Source organism: Rhinolophus ferrumequinum, chromosome 22 (assembly GCF_004115265.2).
Source record: "Rhinolophus ferrumequinum isolate MPI-CBG mRhiFer1 chromosome 22, mRhiFer1_v1.p, whole genome shotgun sequence".
In the NCBI taxonomy this organism is placed as follows: Eukaryota; Metazoa; Chordata; class Mammalia; order Chiroptera; family Rhinolophidae; genus Rhinolophus; species Rhinolophus ferrumequinum.
This window is the reverse complement of record NC_046305.1, coordinates 8,796,113-8,820,380: the sequence shown is the minus strand read 5'-3', so window position 1 is coordinate 8,820,380 and position 24,268 is coordinate 8,796,113. Positions and strand designations below refer to the sequence as shown.

The following is a 24,268-nucleotide window of genomic DNA, read 5'->3' as shown; positions in this document are numbered from 1 at the left end:
CTTAGACTACTATGTCATCTGTAAATTAATTGATACTCTGCTGGAAATTATAACACTGAATAGTGTAATAATAAGCCTTCATTTATTTTTCTTTTTGTTTTTTTATTTCCTGTATTTGGCTTCATTTTTCAAGATAGTTAAAACTTTTCTCTGATGTTGCCCCGCATGTTGGTTGTCATGGAAATGTTCCAAAGAAATGGCAGAGTAAATTAAGGCCCAGGATAATGAGTTAAACTCATCTTCTGAGGTAGGGCTGGGTGGGAGTAGATCCAAGATTGACTTCTTAAAGACTTACAGGTTTTGTTTGATATCCTATCTTTCTCAGAGCAGTTTATAGTTCAAATTCACATGAGAGCTGAGTTTCAGTCTTAGCTCAACAGTTTATTAGCTTCAGGCAAGTTATTTATGCTACAGAAGCCAGGAGTTATCTATGAAATGCACATAGTACTGTGTCGGAGGAGTGACTGGCCCAGAGTAGATACTTGATGAATTTTACTTTCTATGTTTCTCTGATTTTCTAAATCAGAGGTAGATAAAATGAACCTGTAATAGAGGAGATGATGATACATTTTTAACAATTTTTTAAATGTCAGTTTAATATATTTAAATGAAATCTTGAAAGCACCGTAATTTATTTCATAGAACTATCGCTGTGCTCATAGAACAAATCTGAATAATGTCTTTATATTTTTAAGTAATCACATTTAAAAATTTGAAAACTGGCTTTTTATAAAAAGCCTTTAATGACTTTTAACAACTTTATTGAAGTATAATTTGCATACTATAAAATTCGCTTATTTTAAGTGCACAATTCAATAATTTTTAGTAAATTTACAGAATTCTGCAGCCATCACCACAATCCAATTTTAGAGCATTGCCACCACCCGTCAAAGCTCCCTTGTCTTAAAGACTATTAACTTTCACCTGTAAGGTGACACACATTATAGGATGTAAAAGTACCATTTTGGGAGTTAGGCTGGCCTGAATTTGAATCATAGTCTTGCCACTTACTAGCCTTGTGTCTTTGGATACTTCTCTGTACTGTGGTTTCTTTTATCTTCAAAGTGGAGATAATTACATCACAGCATTGCTGTGAACATTTAATTAATTAGATACTACATATAGAACATTGAAAGTACAGGCATGTAGTTGGTGCTTAACAAATATTGGTTACTAGTGGTTCTCTATATTGTGGTTTAGTTTTATGGTAGACATTTAAAGAAGAGATCCATCTGAAAACACCTAGAATACTGCCTGACACATGTTTTGTTTTCAGAAAACCAAGCTTTGTTATGCATCATGTCCTCATAATTTTGTCTATAGTAGCTCTTTGGCAGTTGCTTTAATCACTTTTAAACCTTGAGGTTCACAATATATAGTTATTTGTTATTTTGCAGAGGCATGGATTTGAATTGGATAGCTACAAGGCAGCTGTAAGAGTTGAAGTTTGATATCTGCAAACTGGTCACTTAGATAGTGGAATGAGTCATTGGTCTTACTGTTTACTGTTCATTGAAATAGTTTTACTCTGATAAGATCTTATTTCTTTATTTAAAAAGCTCTGAGAAAAGTCAAGTGGTAATATTAATGATTAACTTTATTAATACAAAAATAGATTTTTTTAAGTGATAGTTTTTCATCAGAATTTGGAAGTTGGGATAACTCAGTAAAACATCAAACATTAGACTCTGTACAGTAGCTCCAATCTGTACAGTGACAGGAAGAAGGCATGAAACCAAATAAGTCTTTTAAGTGTTTTCTATGAACACTTTTGCTGGTATAATGTGTATATTATTGGTGAAATTATATTTTTTACTTTGGACCTTCTTCAAGGTGGGCTGATTGCTGTTTAATTATCATGTGTATTCCGTGTTGTCTGTTATCATTTATCTACAGTGAAATCACTAACTGTTGCTATGTGTAGGAGGGTAGACCTTATTTAAACTGATGGGAGAGTTGACCATTGCTCTCATCACTGAGCATCTTTTGGATTTTTTTGAAATACAGACTCATCATTCATGCTCTGTTTCTGATCAGTAAGGTTCCAGTAGAATGTACTCCTAATGAGCTAGATTTGGGCTGACCCCCAACACATAGTGATTTATCTGCAGGCCTTGAGCTCGTGTGCTTTAATAGAATTATTCAGCTTGTTTTTTTTCTTTTCTCCCTGACAAAATCTTGCTCTAAGGAAATTTAAAAAGTCAGTGTTGGTATTTTAGCAATTTTATTTCATATGTTTACTCTTAACTGAAAGAATGTTTATTACATTCACTGAGCGATATGTCCTGTGTGGTTTAGATATGTTTTGTGGTTGAAGAACATGTAAACACTGTCTTTGAGAAGCTTGGAGAATGTTTGGAAAGATGACTTTGGAGAAAGATGTTTCGAGAATGAAGAAGGGGAAATGCTTCTTAGATCTAATAATTACAATTAATGACAGACACTTTATCTCTAAAAAATATCTTTGCTGTTTTTATAATTCCTGAATTAGAATCATCAAAGAGTGACTTACTGTTCTTAGTCATCAAACTTCCCAGGCAAAGTCAAGCTTTTACAATACTATTTTACCCTTGGTGTCTCAGACCTATCTTTATGGTCAAAAGCTTGCTTTTATTTTTAGTGAAAAACTGGGTGCTGATTCTGCATGTTTATTCTATCTAGTTTGGTATAGTTGTCTCCAGAACTGGTTTACTAGAAAATGTAAGAGGTTAGCAACTATGTAATCTCATTTTACTAGGTTAATAAACTATGCTAGTTCTTTGAAACAGATAAGTTATACAAAAGTTTATAAGGGTTTTTAATGAATTTTGAAAAGAACTAATAAAATTTTAGTGTGCCTGAATTGTAGTGAGAAGCTCTAGCTTTCCTAGTAAACAACACAGATTAGGTCTGTGCTCTAGTGGAGTCTGTCTTCTAAATAATAGGAGAACATAGACATTGAGTGAACAAAAATATAAGGAAGAAAATGCAACTTACAGATGATGGAAATGTTTCGCAGGGAATTTAAATACAGTGATGGACTAGAGAGGAATTTAGAGGTTATTTGAGAGTTTTAAGTGGTCAGGGAGGTCTGCTGAGGAGTTGACATTTTTAATGGCATCTAAATGATAAGGAGTAGCCTCCATTTCAAAGATTAAACAGAGACTAGTATTAATATTCTAAGATGGAACCAAGCTTCACTTGAATAGCTGGAGGGTAGTGGGGTGTGAGGACAAGTGTTAGAAAATGAAGTTGGAGAGCTAAGTGTAGGTCATAACATTTAGGTCATTGTAAACCAGGATAAGAAATCCAGATTTTATTTTACATGTAGTGAGAAGCCAGTTAGGATTTTCAGCTGGAGAATTAGAAAAGGAAAGTCAAGATAGAGACCTGATGACTCCAGAAGTTTAAGAAATCAAAAGCATAGCCAGTGAACTGGGAATGATGAGGGAGGGCAGTGTGGTTCATTATTGACACTGTCAAGGAGGAAGTAGTCATCTGTTTCACATCTTGTTGAGAAGTTAAGTGAAATTAGAGCAATGCCCTGACCCTTAGATGTGGCAACAAGTTTGCCTGAAGAACAGTAGCTATTAGGGAATACAGCTTTGTGACATTGGGTTTTGAACAAAACTGCAAGTAGTTCTTCCTTAATCTGTGAGTGGTGATGCGGTTAAGAGTTTGGGTTTTGAGCCAGAATATTTGGGTTAATAGCTCTATTTCTTTTCAGTGTTTTCAGCATCTCTAAATCTCCACTTTTTATATCTGTAAAATATATTTTAAAAAAAACAGTAATTACCTACTTTTTATCGGTTTGCTGTATGTAAGGCATTTAGTACAGTATGTGCACATAGTTTTATAAGAAGTAAAAATTATAATGACATGCAGTAAAACATTTGTCTTTTGTGCTCTTTGGGGTTTGTACAGTTTATAGTGCTTAAGGAAATAAACTGCTGTTTTATCTTGACTTTATGACTAACAAATTTTATAAGTTCTCTGCACAGCCATACTAGTAAAAAGGAAGGAACCAGCAACTCTGTTTTGCAGGGATTAACACAGGATCCGATTCTTTGCAGGTATTAATATAAAAGCCATGCTAATCCATAGAAACGTTCATGTAGGTGATACTTTACCGGCTTAATCAGCTTCAGCAAACATATTCTAATACCAGTTTTTGTTGCAAATATTATGTCCTCTAAACACTTACCTTATTTGTTCTTTATTTTAAAACATTCTGCAACCCCGTGCACAGTTATATTGTTTGACTCTACTATTGAGTACAATAACTAGATACTGTATTTTTTAGCATTCCAGATGATAGTTTCCATTTATTAAGCAGTAGTAATTTCATGTAAACTTGCAGCTACTCATAATTTCTTTTGTTAAAAGTTTGTATAATTAAAACATTATAGAAATCAAAATGTGGGCAGTTTCTTTTGGCGGGGCGGGGAGGCAGTTTCTTTATTGTTATCACAGGGCCATTTGAACACACATGCAGATAACTTTAATTTTAGATCCTGAGCATGAAAATTAACTTGGTAACTGTCTACTAGGCCATTAATTTTTTTTTTCATTGTCCATTTATCCGGTAGCATGCTTTGCAAAAACCCAAACAAAGCTGAGGTTACTCAGAAAGCAGATAACTCTGTGCTGTGTCACTGTTTCCGCAACAGTTCAGAGTCTGGCACATAGTAGTACTTCGTAAATATTTGTTGAATGAATGGATAAAAGTTTTAACATTCTTACAAACTGTTCTCTTATCAGTAATGGGCTTGTATTTAAGGTTATTTCAATAAAACATGAATTCAGTGTAATGCTTGGTGACTTGCGGTATATAGATTATTAGTTGATTGCAGCTTAAAGACGATTTGTTTTTCATTCTTTGTAAGTAGTCTCTACTGAGCATAATCAAGTCTTTAAGAACTTGGTATGCTATGTTACTTTATTGTTCTGTGCATCAGTTCTCATTTTTAGAAACTACAGTTATAGTAAGTTTGGTGTGTACTGTTGAAGATATACACTAGAAGTTTCTGGTTGGGTTTTATACAAAAAGAAAATTTCTGTCAGACACAGCTGGTGAGTTTTGTGGTTTGATTTGGCGTTTATCTCCCACCAAAAATAAGAGGGTAGACAGCGAAAATCAATTACACACGTGCTCCTGTTAACACAATTGTTCTGTCCTTCCTAAATCCGAGAATTTAAAAAAGCTTTTGAAGTAAATTTTAACTGTTCTAACACAACACACAATAGCAAGTATAGGCAGTACTGGGGGGTTAAAGATACCTACCAGTAAATAAAACTCTTAAGACTATGTGAAACCGTTAAAAATAAACCTTAAAAAATTCTACTTTATCTTTTCGTCTCATTATCTATACAAAATTACATGATAAAATCTTTTAAGGTAGTTTTTATTTTAGGCTAATTTTTAAAAACCTTTTTATTGGGGTGTAATATTTACAGAAGTGTACTTATTAAAAGTATAGAGCTTGATAAATTTTTACAGCTGAACAGATTCACGTAACTGGTGTACGGGTCAATAAACACTATTATTAGCCGTGTTGCAAAGGCTAATTTTTAAATATAAAACAATCATAGATTTAGAGAAATTTGGAGAGTTAGGTCTGGATCTTACTTTATAACTAACTTCAAGTGTCAACCTCAGGCAAGTTATTTTATCTTCTGGGGTCTGCTCCCAATCTTTAAATTGAGGGGATGAGACAGAATATTTTATTACAGCTGTAATTCTGTAAAAGTGCAAAAAGATGGACTACGGTAACGTAAATGTGGTGTAAAAGGTTGTAGGTAGTAGGATGAGAAAGCAGAGTTAAATTGAAAAAGGAAGACACTTACTTTTTTTCTTTTTCTTTGTTTTCCAGGTTATATTTCACACTATGTGCTGACTGTATCTACAGAAGATACTTAAAAAAAAAAAAAAAAAAAAAAAAGATAAACTTTTTTCAAAGATTTTGATTCCAGTGGAATCTTTGCTTTAGATATTGTGTGTGTGTGTGTGAGTGAATAGTAACTCCAGAAGCAATGCCTGTACAAGCTCCACAGTGGACGGATTTTCTTTCCTGCCCAATTTGCACTCAGACTTTTGACGAAACAATTCGAAAGCCCATCAGTTTGGGTTGTGGCCATACTGTCTGCAAGATGTGCCTGAATAAACTCCACCGCAAAGCTTGCCCATTTGACCAGACCACTATCAACACAGACATTGAGCTTCTTCCCGTGAACTCAGCGTTGCTGCAGCTGGTGGGTGCTCAGGTAAGAGGAGTGACTTACTCTTATGTTTTGATTTCTGTGTGTGTGTGTTTTCTTCCTGAGAGAGGCTTGTTGAATTAAAATCGGGTAACATTGCCTTCTATTTCAATAGATAAAATTCTGTTCAGTACTGTGCAAATCCTTTATTTCGGTCTATTAGACTTACTGTCGTCGTGCAGTATTTCTCAGTCAGACTGCTGTAACATCCATTTAATCTGCTGGTCAGACTTTCTCAACAGTCTTAGCTATTCAGATCACTAGAGAAACCTAGGAAGTCGCAAGGACCTTGTAATATTGAGGAAAATATTATTCACAAAACCACTGTATTTTACTTAATAGGAAAAGTGAAGCTGCTTCAGACAATTTTGCTTAGTAGAGGCTAATTGAAATGAAAGATAAAGAAGATGACAAAAACCGTAGCTCACACAGCCTTTGGGAACCATTTATCTAGAGTAGGAGCAAATATCCCGAGGTACCTATAAACTTTAGTGTGGTAATTCTGAAAGTGATACTCTGAAAGTTTTATGTCAGAATTCTCAAATTAGAGATTAGTGGTATCCTCAGAGGGTTTCACAAAGCCTGAGAGGCAGATTTTTGAGAGCTAGATTCACCGAAATAATTCCTCACTAGATTAATTTGCATAGTGTGAGTCTAAAATACCGTATATTTACCATAAATTCTTTTCTGAATAAATATACTGGAACTTTGGACTTATTCCCACTAATGTCTTCCTATAAGTTTCTATAAAGTAGTGAAGGTTGACATTGTATATGTTGGAGACAAAGAGAGCAATTCTAGAATAGCTTATTTAAAAGGATAACAATATATTTACATACCTTTCTTGATGATGTCACCAACAACACTACGGAATATTTGTCAAAAAGGAAAGTGCCGTTGATTCTTTTTTTTTTTCCTTCTGTACTTAATTTTTCATTTCATAATCATTTTTATTTTGAAAATTCCAGTATGACATTTTGGAAACGTTTGAAAAATAGACTTATTGAGGGTAACAATTTTAGAAATATAATATTTTAATTAAGAACCAAGGTTCACTTTTTAAAATAAAGTGGCCTAAAGATCAACTCATTCTTTTTCTACAAAATGAGTAAGACCTTGTCATAGCTTAACAGAAACAACTAATGTTTGTGAAATATGAGTATAGGACATTTAAAATAGCTACTATTTTAACCCTAAAGATTTCTGTTTAAAAACTGTTAGAGCTAATAAATTAATTAAAGTTTCAGGATACAAAATCAACATGCAAAAATCAGTTGCATGTCTGTCTATACACTAACAATGAACAATCCAAAAGGAAATTAAGACAATTTCACTTACAGTAACATCAAAAAGAATACAATACTTAGGAATAAATTTAGCAAAGGAGGTGAAACACTTGTACACTGAAAGCTACAAAACATGCTGAAATGAATTTTAAAAGATGTAAATAAATGGAAAGACATCACACACTCACATATAGGCAGATTTCATATTATTAACATGACCCCAAAGTAATTACCCAAAGTAATCTACAGATTCAAATGCAAGCTCTATCAAAATCCCAATGGTGGTTTATTTTTCAGGAGTAGAAAAATTCACCTAAAATTCATACAGAATCACAAGGGACCCCAAAATACAATCTTAAAAAAGAACAAAGTTAAAGGAATCACACTTTCTGAATTTGAAACTTTCTGATTTTGAAACTTGATTACAAAAGCGACAGTAATCAAGACAGTATGGTACTGACATAAAGGCAGATATTTAGATCAATGGGATAGAATAGAAAGTTCAGAAATAAACCCACGTGTATAGTCAGATGATTTTTGACAAGGTTGCCAAGAGCAGTAACTGGGAGAAAGGACAGTCTTTCCAAAAAATGGTGCTGGGAAAACTGGATGTCCAAATGCAAAAAAATGAATTTGGACCCCTACTTCACACCATATACAAAAATTAACTCAAAAGGGATCAAAAGCTAAATGTAAGAGCTAAAACTACAAAACTCTTCGAACAAATAATAGGCATAGAATTTGTGACCTTGGAATAGGCAGTGGTTTTGTAGATAGGACACCAAAAACACAAGAGAAAAGATAAATTGAACTAAATCAAAATTTAAAAATTTGTGCTTCCAATGACATCATCAGGAGAGTGAAAGAACAACTCACAGAATGGGAGAAAATCATTGTAGTTCATATACCTGATCAGAAACTTGTATCTAGACTATATAAAGAACTCGTACAACTTAATAAAAAGAACATAATTTTAAAATGACAAAGATCTGAATAGACACCTCACCAGAGAAGATATACAGATGGCAAGTAAGCAAATCAAAAGTTGCTCAGCATCCTTTGTCATTCAGAAATGGAAATGAAAACAATGAGATGCCACTGCATACCAGTCAGAATAGTTAAAAATCCCAAACACTGACACCACCCAACACTGAAGGGGTGTGGAGCAACAGAAACTCGATTACTGTTGGTAGGAATGCAAAATACTACAGTCACTTTGGAAGTTACTGTATGAGTCTATGTTTCTGTTTATGTAAGATGTCTAAAATAGGCAAATCCATAAAGACAGAAAATAGATTAATGTTTTCCTGTGGTTGGTGGGGGTTGGAAAGAAATATGGGAGGGGGGCAGTTAAAAGAATATGGAGCTCTTTGGGAGGTAATGAAAGATGTTCGAAAATTGTGATGGTTGCACAACTGTGAATATACTGAAAACCATTGAATTTTGTATCTTAAATAGGTCACCTATATGGTATGCAAATTATATCTCAATAAAGTTACAGAAGCAAAACAAAACCAAAATAATGCAATAAAGTGTGTGTGTGTGTGTGTGTGTGTGTGTGTGTGTGTGTGTGTAAGATCTTTGGAAAGAATCCAGTAAATTTAGTGGGAGTTTTGATGTTACTGGTGTGAACAGTGCATAAGCACACTCACTAAACATTTGTTTAATTAATTAGTGAGCACTGACACAGACCTTTTCTTTTGACCTCTAGGTCCCTGAGCAGCAGCCCATTACTCTGTGTAGTGGGGTGGAAGATACAAAGCATTATGAGGAAGCCAAGAAGTGTGTAGAAGAATTAGCATTATACCTGAAACCACTCAGCAGTGCTCGAGGTAAATCAGATGCCGTTAGCAACACTAAGCAAATGTTAATCAAAATACTTTTATTACCAGAAAGATTGTGGGCTTTAAGTGAATGTTAATGACATTCATTTATTATAAACCAAACCCATTGGTGCTAAATAATGTCATTATAAACCAAGCAGATAAAGTAGTGAATTTAGAGTTTATGTTTGAAACATTTGAATGAGTTGCAGAAGTATAAATACACTGATGGTTTCAGGAGGACTCTATTATATGACAACTCTGAATTGTTGTCTGCCTTCCATTCGGTTTCATACGGTGTACTGTAGGGGATGTAATAAAACTGGAAGTTGTCATTACTGTCTCATTACAGCCTATTTCATTAGGAAGGGAAGATTAATCACTATGAAATAATATGCCAGTGCTGTTATGACCTCAAGATCTGGATCTTAATTATTGTCTAGCTTTTTTTTCCTTTATTCTTCCATGATTAACATAAATAATGGTGTATTTATTGTTGTGTTACATTTGCATGAGATGACAGCTTTTGTATACTTGTAAAAATGCTTCACTTGTGTAATTTTATTTATTGCTTTTATTTTAAATGTTCTGGTAGAACTCCGAACTATTCACATACCCCTAAGTCAGTCAGCCGTCAGAGGAAGTTTTCCTGGTCTCTAAAATTGTGTTGTAAACCTAGAAATAACTTTTTGCTCTCTTTTAAAGGAGTGGGTCTGAATAGCACGACTCAGAGTGTTCTGAGTCGCCCAATGCAGAGGAAGCTGGTGACTCTGGTCCACTGCCAACTAGTGGAAGAAGAAGGCAGGATTCGTGCCATGCGGGCAGCTCGGTCTTTAGGTGAAAGAACAGTTACAGAACTCATTCTCCAGCACCAGAACCCCCAACAGCTCTCTTCCAACCTTTGGGCAGCAGTCAGGGCTAGGGGCTGCCAGTTCCTTGGACCAGGTATAGACTTAATTTCCTATTTACTATGCAAGAAATTCTCAAAGTATGCTGTAAGAACTATAAGTTAGGTCCAAAGTCCAGTTCATTGCAAATTCTGTTGTTAGCAAGTAACAACCCTCTTGACAGTCATGGCTTGGGTAATTCCATGTCAGTTTTTCAGAGCACTTAAAACTTTTAATGTCAAAAATTTGTTCATTTTGATAGAAGTTTTTAAATGTTTTCTTTAAGTTTTTCTTAAATTGATTTTTTATCTGCTTTCTTAAGTAAAATATACAGAATATAATACAAAATTGCCTCCAAAAGGTTAACAAGTGTAACTGTGTCTGTCGGTTATTGTGTAGCCCATTCATTAAGTGATACCTGAAAAAAAATATTGAATATTGCCCTTCTAATAAGTGGATTTATCTTATCTCTGCACATGATAAATTTTGGTTTTGCCCAATTTTTCCTAGCAATGCAGGAGGAAGCTCTAAAGCTGGTTCTCTTGGCCTTAGAAGATGGTTCTGCTTTATCAAGAAAAGTATTGGTTCTCTTTGTGGTGCAAAGGTTGGAGCCCCGGTTTCCTCAAGCCTCTAAAACTAGCATTGGGCATGTTGTCCAGCTTCTTTACAGAGCCTCCTGCTTCAAGGTAAGAACCTTGGTCACATTTCAGCTTAAAAGCAAACCTTGTCTTTCCCCTAAACTTACGTAGTAAGACCTGTAGTTTAATAAAGTTGCCTGTATCTTTTCAGGAAATTTCAGCAAGTTTTCTTTTTTCTTTTAAAGAATGTAGATGGTGTCCTATTAAAGTTGTCTTTTTGTATTAATTTTTGTATGTTAGATACTGAACAACATAGATCAAACCAAGGCTTACAGATTTTTGTATTTGAAGAGACTAATACAAACTAATACTCAGTTTTCCACCAAGACTAGCAGAATTGGTCTGAATAGAGAGCCCTTGTAGCAGGAATAAGTTTTATTGGGCTCTTTGCTTCTGACAGAATTCCACACACACGGTACTGGAGTCCCCCTTGCCATTTCGGTTTCAGGGTGTATAGTAATGCTGGACAGATTCTTTGGTACCCCAAACTGATGGAGCACTACTTCCAGCATTGGTGCCCACTGTATATCATTTATTGTTCGTCCTGTTTTTGTGACTTCTTAATGTTAAGGCTTCTTGCTTCTGACACAACACATAACCAGTACTTTGTGGATCAGGGAAGCATGTCTTTAAAACATTGTCAGTTCATACAAGCTCTGCAGAAATCCATTCCTGAGGTCCCCACATTCCCTCATCTGACACTTAAACTAAAATAATCCCACATTAGCCATCCTACTAAATTCTATTCTCTCTCATTTTTTGAAAAGGATAAAATGATTCACAAAACAGCAGCAGAGTAGACAGAATTACTATAAAAAATGTTTTTAAAACTCTATCTAAAGGCCAACATTATTCTGTTTCTTTCTAAAGTCAGATTATGTACTGAAAATGGGATGTGGGCTTCAGGTGTGTACCCAATGCAGGAAGAAGCTCTAAAGCTGGTTCTCCTGGCCTTAGAAGATGGTTCTGCTTTGTCCTCTCTAGAAAATGGTTCTACCCACTCCTCTCATTTTCCGTAGGTGCTTCTGGAGCTGTCACAACCTCTAGCGAAAATAGCTCCAATTGGTGCAGATTGTCCCTGAGTAGCTCAAATTTGTTACAATGGTTGAAATAACATGATTGTATAGAGTAATCCAGCTTACACTTCAGAATGTCTCCCTGCCTCCAATGTTGTTTGTTCTCCATTAGTAGTAGCATCAGACAGATACAATATAGAAAGTTTAAAAACTAAAAAGAGAGATAAGGAAATCCAACCTTCCCCTGTGAAGAATAATAAGGGGCTCATAAACCCCAGAATAGCCACAAAGTGAACGTCACAATCCTAATTAAAAACATTAATAGTGATTTTTTAAAAGATTGGAAATTTGTAAAAATCCGATTTTCCGCTTGGGTCATGATTATTTCCCTTTATTTCATTGTCTGCCTGCTTTTTTTTCTCTTGGTGGTCGTTTGTACTGTACTCTCAATCATGAAAAGTTTATCTTCTCTCGTTGCAGTAGGTCTATACCCTTAACTATTCACTATGGCAGAGTTTCTGTTAAGTGTCTACCAAAACCGTTTCAATTTCCTTACGGAACTAAAATCAGACTGCGTTTTCCATTCTTTGTTGGAGGTGTATGTGTCCATGTTGCTGTGTTCTAGCTATCATCTCTTTTATTTCCTTTTGAAAACCTTTTTAATCTGTGGGATAATTCTGTTCTTAGTATATAGTACAATTCCAGGACTTTAGACATTGCTCTCTTTGAAATCCTTGACTGTCTTTTAGTTAAAGAGAATTTTGAGAGCCAAGTCCAGGGAACCCCAGTATGTCATATAGAAAACATATTCTACATTTTAACGAGGTGTATCCTATGTTGAGAGGGAGTTTTCATAACATACATGTGTATTTGGTCTTTTGACTTGCTTTTGAATAGTGTCAAAATGTGTATTTTTTGTGACCATAAATTCTTGATTTTTTTTATTTATTTGATCTTTCTATGGACTTATCTAACAAAATTTAATTTAGACCTTCTTGTAATAAGAATGGAATACATTTTTAAATATAGTATCAGTATGACCTTAAAAGTATGACTGAAATATTGCCAAGCTTCTTTAGTGGGAGAAAAATAAAGGGCGGGGGGGAGTTTCTACTACAGGAATTTGTGTCTGTATGGGAATAAAAGGTCAACAAGGCAAAATATGTAGGTGATCTTAACCTAGAATTAATTATATTACTTTGATTGGTTAAGCCTTTGGCCTAAATCCAGCTTGACTCAAAAGGTGAATCACTGGGTGTGATAACAATAGTACCTGCCTCAACCAGTTTAGAGGATTAAACATGGTAATATGTCAGTACAACGGTTAATAAGGTAACTTAACACACCAACTGGTACATACCAAGTACTCAGTAAGTGTTAATTTTATTTACTAAAAGGTATTATTATCGTCATGATTATTCTAATTCAGCATCTCAGAATTTGCACTTTCTAATGATGGCTCAGCCTATAAAACTCCATGGAGAATTAAGCCAAATACAAATTAGTCATCTTTAGAATCACACCAGCATCTGAAGCTCTTTTATGAGTAGCAGCTAGCTCAGTGCCAGGCAAGCCAAAGAGTAATAATCCACAGTTATGGAGAAGAAACATACATTGTTTTTCAGAATAATTGTACTTTGTATGAGTATTTTCTTCTTTTAACAAATGCATATACACACACATACAATTTAAGCTGCATTATGTGTTAAGATCTGCCTATTCAGTCTTTGAATTTTGTTCCAGCATATATTCTTTCTGTAAGACCTGTCCAGAAGATTGTGACATTTATAAAGGGGGAAATGTTTTACTGGCAAAATGGTGTGCTCCATTTTAATCTTGCTATTGTTGCGAAAAGAAATTTGTTACATTTAAAATGATCTGTTATCTATATGTGGTCTTAGAAAGTATAAACCCATTTTGTTCCTTCCGGGACTCATTATGAGATTATGTGTGTCTTCGTAGGTCACCAAACGTGATGAAGATTCTTCTTTGATGCAGCTGAAAGAAGAATTTAGAACCTATGAAGCTCTGCGGCGAGAACATGACTCCCAGATAGTGCAGATTGCTATGGAAGCAGGCTTACGGATTGCACCAGACCAGTGGTCCTCTTTGCTCTATGGAGACCAGTCTCACAAGTCTCATATGCAGTCCATTATTGACAAGGTACATCCTTTTGTGTTCCTTCCTCTTGGACTAATCCTGGAGATTTGGTAATTCATTTATTTAACAGATGTGTATTAGTGACTACTCTATGTCAGGTTCTTGAAATTATATTCTCTGTAACCAAGTGTCATAACTAGTCATCATAATTCCAGTTTGTTAATATAAAGATTTTTTTTTAACTGGGTTTTAATTAACATTGTTGCTATAAGATTTGATTAGTGTTATAATGCTCTATCCAGCACGCTGTCTTTCGTTCCTTTGAGAGGATCCTATCTTCTTTTTATATCACTTCTTTTATTGTTCTCTGAGTTTTGATCATAGTTAAATCCATTTTCTAAGTGCCTTTATTGTCTTCCCTGTAGCAGCCATTTAATGGTCTGGAAGATGTACACATTGAGGTTTCATATCATTCTCAGCTAGAATAATTTCACATAATTACCAACCATTCTGAGCTTAATCAAATATTCAGTAAATTTATTTCTATATCTCTTGTTATAGTGAAGAAATCACTAGAGTACACATGAATTTTAGGTCATGAATTTTACGTCAGGCTCCTTTATTTCAGATTTTAAGAGCTATATTTAATAAAATTGGAGCATACTATAGCAGTGTTGTAATTCAATGTGAAAGTTCTATAAAGGTCTTTTAAAGCACCTTGTAAATATGTTATGTTAAATAACAGTATTTAATTTTTACTATTTTACCTTACATACTTATAATCACAGAGATGATTATATATTAGAGTCTGCCCTACCATTAATTGAGAGAAATAAGGTCAAGATGTAAAAGTTCCCTAAATATAATAATATCTAACACTTACTGAGAGCTTACTATGTGCCTGGTGTTTAAAGAATTCATTGAATCTTCTAACAGCCCTGAGAGACAGAGAGAGGTTATGTACATTTCTCCAGTGACAGAGCTGGATTTGAACTCGGGTATTCTGACTCTGGAATCTATGTTCTTAACTACTAAGCCTCTTTCCAGCGTGTGTGTGTGTGTGTGTGTGTGTGTGAATTTCCATGTTTTTTAATGTATACTTTTTTTTAAAAATTACCTTTTATAGAGTGACCTTTTGGGAGAGAAAAATTCTCATCTATATTAATAAACTGCTAAATTTTTCCAAGTAAAAACTCTTAGTTACTATCACATAATCAATTTTTCCCCCGTTAAAGGTCATGTTTGGCCAACTTAAGGGAGATAATCCAAGAATGTTTATCATTAAGGCTTATTAGGAAGATACACAACCTGTTAGCTTCCAAAAAACCCAAACCAATATAGGATTGTTTTGAGTTGCAATGGACTTTTGAAATTATTTAGTCCATATAACAGATGTGCTTCAGACTGAGACTGTAAAGATTATAGCCAGTGTCACAATCTTTGGTCTAAAACAGAATTTGAACTCAAACTCAGTTTGACTGAGTTCAGTTTCATCGTTCTTGGTATTGTATATAGCATTATCTCTAGACAATATTTCCAAATTTCAGTTATTTGAAAGAACCCCAAGAACCAAACTGTAAGAACGTGAAGTGGGAAGAGTACTTCCAAACTGAGAAATTGAAAACGGTCTCATATTTGAGGAATGTGACAGCAGAGGGAAGAGAGTATACAATAAGCCAAGCCGTAGCTGCAGGGAGGTGCAGGGTTTGCTCAGGTAGCAGGTAATTCAGTCTGTCAAAGTGTTGGGTATGTGGGAGGAAAAAATTAAATTTAACAAATTGCAATAATGATTGTGATATTGTAAATAATCTTCATTTTAAAAGGATTATGTGGCCTTTGGGAAAGTTAATATTTATGTTTTTTAAGTTGCAGACCCCAGCCTCTTTTGCACAAAGTGTTCAGGAACTAACTATTGCTCTTCAGCGGACTGGAGATCCAGCAAACTTGAACCGCCTGAGACCCCATTTGGAGCTATTAGCAAACATTGACCCAAGTCCAGGTAAACCCAAGGGAAATTACTGGACTGTCTTGTGTGCCCTGGTGCTGCTCAGTGATTTGTTAAATTATTTTCTGTTACATTCTATCATTTCCCTGGGTGGTTATTCCATATTTTTTCTACAGTATTTAAGTTTCTGGCCCCAGTCTTCTCTGTCTCTTTATTGCTTCAACCAATATTTATTTAATACTTTTTATTGTGCTCCTCACTTCACCAGTAAATTCTCTCTGTGATCCTTTGTTTCCTCTTTCTCCCACTGTAAAAATTGTGCTGTTTTACCATTCTCATCTCTTTTGACAAAACTCAGGTTTTCTCATTTTTTTCTAAATCATATGTTGTGAGGTGCATTTTCTTGGGCCTGTTTTTTTTTTCCTCTATGATACATCATTTCATCAAGTATCTCTTACTCTCAACCCCTTTCCTGTTCTTTCTTCTTGACCTTAAAATCACCCATCCTTCACTTTTCACCTAATACTTACATTTGAGATATTTTAGCTGGTCTTCTATTGCTGTGTTCTTACTACTGAGCTAAAACTTTCTTAACATTCACTAGTAATTTCCCAGTTTCTAATTCCAATGGCTTTTTCTCAGTCCTTAAATTACTTGATTTGTCTTCAGCATTTGATAATGTTGTTGACTACTTCCTTGGTATGGAAATTCTCCTAGTACTGTATTTCTGTAGCCTTACGGTTCTCTTCTGACCTGTGTAAATGCTGCTTCTGTCTTATTTTGACCACACTTTCCTCTCCTGCCCACTAAGGAGTAGGCTGATTCTGTGCTTGGAATTTTGTTTTCTCTACACTCTGTTGGTGAAGGTCATTCAATCCCAGCATCAGGTATCCCTTTATAGATAATAGATGCCCAGATATCTCTCTCACTGTTATCTCTTCATCACTCCAGACCCACTTTCCCAAATGCTTTCTGAGATTCACCATCGTCTGTGTTCCATCTTCACTTGATACCTGCTCTTCCTCCTGTGTTCCCTCTCTCTGCAAATGACCTCATTCTCGAGGTATGTAAGCTTACAACCCAAGTCTTCTCTGTTACTTCATATCTTTTCCTTTCACTTGCTCTACATACCATTTCAGACAACAGGATCTATGTGTTTTTCTTTCACAATATCCCTCTATCCCATGCCTGTTATTTCTGCCTTAATGAGGACCTCATTCCTTTTCCTGAGACTGCCTTCCACTTTCCTCTACTCTTTTAATTGTTCCAATCCATTCCACTTATACTGCTGCAAAATAAATCACATTCTGATCTTATTTCCACACTTACAAACTTTCATTGATACCCCATTGCTTACAGAAAAGTTTAGAACTCTTGACGGTGACATTCAGAGCTCTCTAATTTTTTATCAGCCTGCCTTTGTAGATTTACTACCAAAATTGCGTAATCAAACCAAATTAGATCCGTTCCTAAAACACAGTGATTTTTTTCCCCATTTCTGTGCTTGATCATACTGAGTGATCATAAGAGCACTTTGCCAAGCTTACCACCCCCATCAGCCATCAACCTGTTTACCTGCATCTGTGCCAATACATTCTGCTCTCCTTGTGTAACAGTGGATAACTGTACTACGAGCTAACGCTGTCCTCTCTCCTCATGTGCCAATGTCATCTTGTCAAGAATATCCTGCCAGTATCCTCTGTTTCTTATATTATCAGTTTCCTTCTCTCTGGAGCATTTCTGTCAGCACACAAACATGGTATTATTCCTCTCATCATAACACACTTTTGGCACCATTTGCCATCCACCTGCCACTCCGTTTCTCCTCTTTTTATAGCACTCCCTTGAACTCACTCTAATCAGGCATTATCACTCAATCAAAACTGCTTTTTGTCAAGGTGACAGGTGACTTCCATATAGCTAATATTGTTCTTGGCACTCATTATATTTGACCTGTTAGCAGCATTTAACATTGTGGCTTACTCTCTACTCTTTATAACACTTTTTTCACTTCTAGGTCACCACTCTCTCCTAAGTTTCCTTCTTTCTTTATTGGACCCTCCTTCTCAGCCTCCTTTTCTGATTTTTCCTTCTCTCTATAGACTCTAACCTTTTCCCCCCGCCGCTGTAGCCTGACTTTTGGAGTGCTCCCAGAGATTAATCCTCGTATCTCTTCTCCCCCACTACTTATACCGCCTCCCCCCAACTCCAGTTCAAGCCGTTGTTTCTCAGTCTAGTTGTGTGGGACACAGCTCCCTGGCCCATGTGGTATTATGAGCCTTGCGCTCCCCCACTCCCCCACCCCCGGCTGAGGCAGTCGGTCTCCAGTCATTGGTCAGCCGCTCATGGCAGCTCTCACCGGTTGCCAGCTGCTCACGATGGCTGCCGGCCACTCATGATGGCAGCACTGCAGCACATGGATGCTCACACTGACCTCCTGCTGCTCAAGGCAGCCCAACTCCAGGAAGAGCCATTGTTCACAATCTTAGCTGTAGAGGGCACAGCTCACTGGTCCGTGTGGGAATCAAACCGGAGGCCTGTTAGGAGGATGGCACTCCAACCACCTGAGCCACCAGGCTGGCCCTCTCTTTTCTGTTTATACCCATTCACTAGATAATCTCATCTAGCCTTGTGGCTTTAAATATTTATATGATTCGTGAATTTGCTATATTTCATCAGTTCTGAAGTACATTTTTTTCAGATCTTAGCATTTCTGAAATTGGGATGCATTTGTACAATCAATGACATGTCATAATTTAATTAGCAATCTTTTTTCTAACAATCTTTTTGGTGGCACAGAAAATAAGGGTATGTGTGTATTACAATTAATAGCATTTTAGAATCTGTGAAACATAGTATATCCAAATTCTTCCCAAATTCTTTTGTATATCAACCTGTCTGCTAAATATCCAACAGCTCTACTTGAGTATCTAATAAGAATTTCAAACTTAATCTGTCCAAAAGTGAGTTGTAAGCCTCTGTCCCAGCCCTGCCATTCCTGTTAGTGGCAGCTCTGTCCTTCCGTTTCCTCAGTCCAAATACCTTGGCGAGATCGTCTTCAACTCTTCTTTCTCTCTTCAGATCCATCTACTCTATCAGCATATCCTGTAGGCCCTTCCTTTCAAATCCATCCGGAATCCATCTGCTTATCACTTTCACTGCTACCACCCTTATCTCTCTTCGTGGATTATAGAATAGCTTCTTATTGTCTGTGCGGTTTTAGCAGAAGAGCTGGAGTGCTCTTACCCTTGTGCTCCAGAATTCTTCAGTGCTTTCATCACTCAGTAAAAGGCAAAATCTTTTCCATGACCTCAGGCCTCGCATGACTGGTCTTCTGTACCTCTCTCCAGCATCGTCTCCTACTCTTTTTCCACCTAATTTAATTCCTCTCTAGTCTCACCTCCATGGAACACGCCAGACGTACTCCCACATCAGGTCTTTGCACTTTTCTTCCCTCTTTCTAGCATGTTTTTCTCCTATTATCCGTAAGTCACACTCAAACTCTTCTTTCAGGTCTTTAATCAAATGAAACCTCAAGGAGGCTTCTGAGGCCACCCTGTCTAAAAATGTACACTTGCCTGTCTAACTCCCCTTCTTTATTCATTCAACTCAGTATTCTCTAAATATACTTTGTATTGTAGTTACTTATTTTATTTACTGTCTGGCTCCTTTCCTTGAGTATAACAAGGATTTTTGTTTTGATCTCTGTGACTTCCCCAGTAACTAGAACAATACCTGGGAATTAGTAGGTATTCCAGAAAGTACTTTTTTGTATGACTTTTCTCTTTACCTCTATATCTTTATCATTTTTTCCTGTTAAAATTCTGTGTGTCCTTCAAAGCCAAGTTTAAATGCCATCACCTAAGTCTTTTAGAGTGTCTCCGACAGAAGTCTATTCTCTATCTCTGTTCTCATTTCATTTTATACTTCTTTTAGAGAACATTTCATATTTAGCCTTATGGTTAATTTTTCCTTTATAAAATCACAGTGCTGGCACTAGACAAATAACTTACTAAATGAGAACAATATAATAGAGTTGATTTATATAATAGCTCTTCTATTAAACTTTCTAAATATTCTGTGTACCAGTACTTGAATTTATACAAAATTTCAAGATAGACATTACAGATTGTCTGACTGTAGGCAGTCCACAGTTACATCTTGTTGGGTCCACACAGTGTTGACCTGCACAGTATTCTAAAGTTTTAGGTATCAACACTTATAAACTGGGTAATTTTACCGAAAAATGTCACATTTCAGCTTTCCCTGGGAAATAGTGGTGTATCTAGCAGTGCCAGCCTTGCTTCTTCACATAACAGCAGTCAGCTAAAGTTAAATGGTAACCATAACCTTAGACCTGAGACATACTCTGCAGTTCCACATGCCCTGTCACTCACTGTTGTCATTTCCAATACTCAGGGTCTAACGGCAGTTGCCATTTATTGTCTGGCCTACTTATTAGTTTGTTTATGTTACCTTCCCTGTCCCTGTAGTTATTTTAGTTTGCAACCCCACCTTTGAAAGACTGTATTTCTTTAAAATGATGTTCAGGTGAATATTACCTACAAAGCTATAATAAAGCTTAATTTGATTTTACTGAGGTACTGACACAGTTCCTTTGTTAACTTAGTGTTGAGCAAAACATTGACTAACATAATTAAAAAAGGTTTTTTATTTGTTGTGTAGATGCTCCTCCTCCTACTTGGGAACAGCTAGAAAATGGGCTGGTTGCTGTGCGTACAGTGGTACATGGGCTGGTTGATTATATCCAGAACCACAGCAAAAAAGGAGCAGATCAACAGCAGGTAAGGCAGAAGTTTGAAACTTAGAAGGAAACCACTGTGGGTATCCTTAAAGATACAAACAAAGCCAACAACAATACACGAGTATTTTGAGACTGTAGAAACTATAAATTAGTTTAGCATGGTTAGCAACCAGTTCCTTGGATTAGCCTCATAATTTTATCTGACACACTGAAATTAAATAATTCTTGTGGGTCTAATGTACTGGAGTCATTTTTCTCATTGGATATAGTGGCATTTGATTCTGTGCTAAAGCTTATTCTATTTAAATCAAATTACTCTCTTTGGTTACTGTTATATTTCTGTTTGACAATAAGTATCACTTTTTAGTGCTAATGCTACATCTCCAATATTGTTCACACATTCATAAATGATTTTTCTATATTAGTATTTGAAAATTTTTCATTCATAAGGTCTGTTATACCATTGCATCAATTTTCCTCAAATTTTTTTTTTTTTTTAACTGGGAAATATTGGGAACAGTGTGTTTCTCCAGGGCCCATCAGCTCCAAGTAGTTGCCCTTCATTCTAGCTCAGCTCCAAGTCCAGTTGTTGTTTTCAATCTTTAGTTGCAGGGGGCGCAGCCCACCAACTCATGTGGGAATCGAACCGGCAACCTTGTTGTTGAGAGCTCGTGCTCTAACCAGCTGAACCATCCGGCTGCCCCTCCGGAAGCTCAGCGGCAGCTAGTTGTCTTCAATCTGGTTAGGGAAGGCGCAGCTCACTGGCCCATGTGGGAATCGAACCGGCAACCCTGTTGTTCAGGGCTCGTGCTCTAACCAACTGAGCCATCCAGCCACTCCCACTAGACCTTTTATTTTACAGTAGTAAGCTTGAGAAATTAAAACTTTGTAATTAATTTATGTGGCTCAGGTAAATATTAATAGATTATTTAATAGTCTTAACTGGTCTTCTTTGGGAGGTAAGAAATATTAAAACTGTCCTAAGAAGAATAATATGTATACAATTTTCCTAATCAATCTAAGCACAGATCAGAGCTTTATTTTATGATTCAGAAATAAAAGAAAACCTATTTTTAACTCCCTGTTCCATTAGACATCACGAATGATGTAACAAAAATAAGATTAACCGTTATGTTCTGCCAATAAGTGATAAAATACATTAAATTTCAATTAGCTTAGTATTGTCTTTGTTATCTCAACTCCCAAATCCATTGTGCTGCCTTATTCCTGAGTTGTAAGTAATAAGTCTGATTTGTACCTTTTGAGGTATGTTAAGTCCTTGATATGTCTACTTGTCAAGAATTGGTTACAGAATACTTTGCAGTTACAGGGCTTATTGATGATTTATGGTGTGTTATAAGGAAACAGAATTACAAGTATAGCTATACTAAACACTGTTCAAAACAAATATTTGAAGACAGCTTAAACATTTGAAAGTCCTCAACTTCAGTGGTTTTCCATTATAAAACTTGGAAGGAAGATTATAGAGCCCTCATGAGATTTAATCAAGAATTCATGTGATGGTACATGTTTGAGAACATACCAGAAAAATCAAGACTACATTCTTTATAATTCATTTATTTTTGGACTCTGAGACTTCAGACAGGATGACTTTCCAGCACATTTGCTCTAGGCAGTCTAGATAAGTGTGTGATTCAGTGTGAATTGTTCATCTAGATTATCAAGATTCAAAAATGGCAGTGCAAAATATACATATTTTTTAAATGTCTGATGCTTTAATTTTGGTCTTAGCCTCCACAGCATAGCAAATATAAAACATACATGTGTCGAGATATGAAGCAGAGAGGAGGATGCCCTCGTGGGGCCAGCTGTACATTTGCACACTCACAGGAGGAACTGGAAAAGTAAGTGTAAAATGTCATTCAATTCAACCTTCCAATAACTTATAGAATAAGGTGGAATTACTCAGTAGGATAATTTGCTGCCATTGAGAAAGTAGAAAAATAGTACTTGGCATTCTCTCTAAAGAACAGAAATGTCTAGAACATAGTACAGAATTTAAAAAAAACAAAACAAAACTAAAGCAGTTTCTTCAGCTTTCATTACATCGTGCCTAAAAATAGGAAACTATGGTTAGCTAAATCTAGCAGTGAGTCACTGTCACTACCAAAAAAATTAAAATTCTAAGAATTTTTATCAGTTTTAACTGATTGATTTTAACTAACTAAACAGTGCATTTCCAGTGGGAAATACTGTCTTTTGCGGTAGTCAACAAATTATTTTATTGCCAGGTTCAATTTCATAGATTTTTTTTTTTTCCTTCAGATTTCAAGGACCAGATAATTCCGACGTTGTTACATTTTCTAGCACATAGTGGAAAGAAAGGAATGCTTCTTAATTTTTCTATAAAGCCAGTAATAAGTTTGACAAAGACAGCACAGTTAAACTACAAATTTATCTCACATAGTAATATTTTTAAAATCCCAAATATTAAACTTAGAATTCAATAATACATTAAAATAGACACCATGATTAAGTGCAAAAGTAGCACAATATTAGTTACTGTAGGTTAGAGAAGAAATACCATGTGATCATATCTAAAGATGCCAAAAGGCATTTGAATAAAATCCATTGTCCATGACAGATCATAATCCCTTAATAGAACAAAAATATCAGACACTTTCTCAACATGATAATCATATCTTCAAAGCCAGTATGATAGTATGATTAATCAGTAAAATGTTTCATCTAATCTCATTAAAATCAAGAGGAAGGCAAAATTTGTACTACTCAGACTATTATTCAATATTCTGGAAATAGTAGCAAATGTATATAAACAAGAGTAAAATAGCTATAAATATAGTTATTACATGAAACAGCTCAAGAGAAGTACTGGAAGCTAAAGAAACAAGAATTTAACAAGGTGGCAAATCAAAAAAGTTAGTTTGAAGGAATGAACTGCTCTCATATAAACTATAAAAAGAAACCAGTTAAAAAGAAAAGTGAAATTAAGCATTTCTTTTGCATTAACAACACCAAAAAGATAAATGCCAAATAACAAACCAGTAAGAAATATTCAGGACCTATATGACTTGAACTAGTAAACTGACTAGGAATGTAAGAGAAAAATTGAACAAATGAAGAATACTATGTTGTTGGGTAAGACGGGGCATCATAAAGATTTTTTTTAGTCTCAAACAATAAACTCAGTGAAATCCCAGTTGGAATGTTCACATGATGGTTGTTAGTTAGGACCTAACAAAGTCATTCTCTTAGAAGAATATGTGCAAATAGCCAGGAAAATTCTGAAAAAAGAAGTGTTCAGCAGGGACTAGGCTAATAACTATTAACTGTATTATGAGTGTAATGGAAAGACTATGTATTAGCATAGGAATAGATAAATGAAATATAATAGAAAATCTAGAAAGAGTTCCAGATGCATGTAGGAACTTAGCATATGTGCTAAAAGGTGGCATTTCACATCACTAATAAAAATGATGGTGAAATAACTGCTATCCATTTGAAAAATAATTAGAGCTAGATTCTTTACACCAAAATGAATTATAAATGTATCAGAGATTTAAATATTTAAGCAGGAAACCATAGAGTA

The 24,268-nt window shown here is 35.5% G+C and overlaps 1 protein-coding gene across 3 annotated transcripts in view; it reads left to right on the top strand.

The window, feature by feature from the left end:
* RC3H1 (ring finger and CCCH-type domains 1) overlaps positions 1-24,268 on the top strand; it is a 56,695-nt gene that overhangs the window by 15,956 nt on the left and 16,471 nt on the right. Inside the window, exons 2-9 of one of the 3 annotated variants that reach the window (XM_033092423.1) lie at positions 5,853-6,243; positions 9,235-9,355; positions 10,052-10,291; positions 10,744-10,919; positions 13,850-14,050; positions 15,860-15,986; positions 20,619-20,737; positions 22,450-22,562. In XM_033092423.1, coding sequence (XP_032948314.1) covers positions 6,013-6,243; positions 9,235-9,355; positions 10,052-10,291; positions 10,744-10,919; positions 13,850-14,050; positions 15,860-15,986; positions 20,619-20,737; positions 22,450-22,562 — 1,328 coding nt within the window. In that variant the 5' untranslated portion in view covers positions 5,853-6,012. Of the gene's footprint in view, positions 1-5,852; positions 6,244-9,234; positions 9,356-10,051; positions 10,292-10,743; positions 10,920-13,849; positions 14,051-15,853; positions 15,987-20,618; positions 20,738-22,449; positions 22,563-24,268 lie in introns of all 3 variants that reach the window. The other 2 variants (XM_033092424.1, XM_033092422.1) reach the window with 2 other exon arrangements.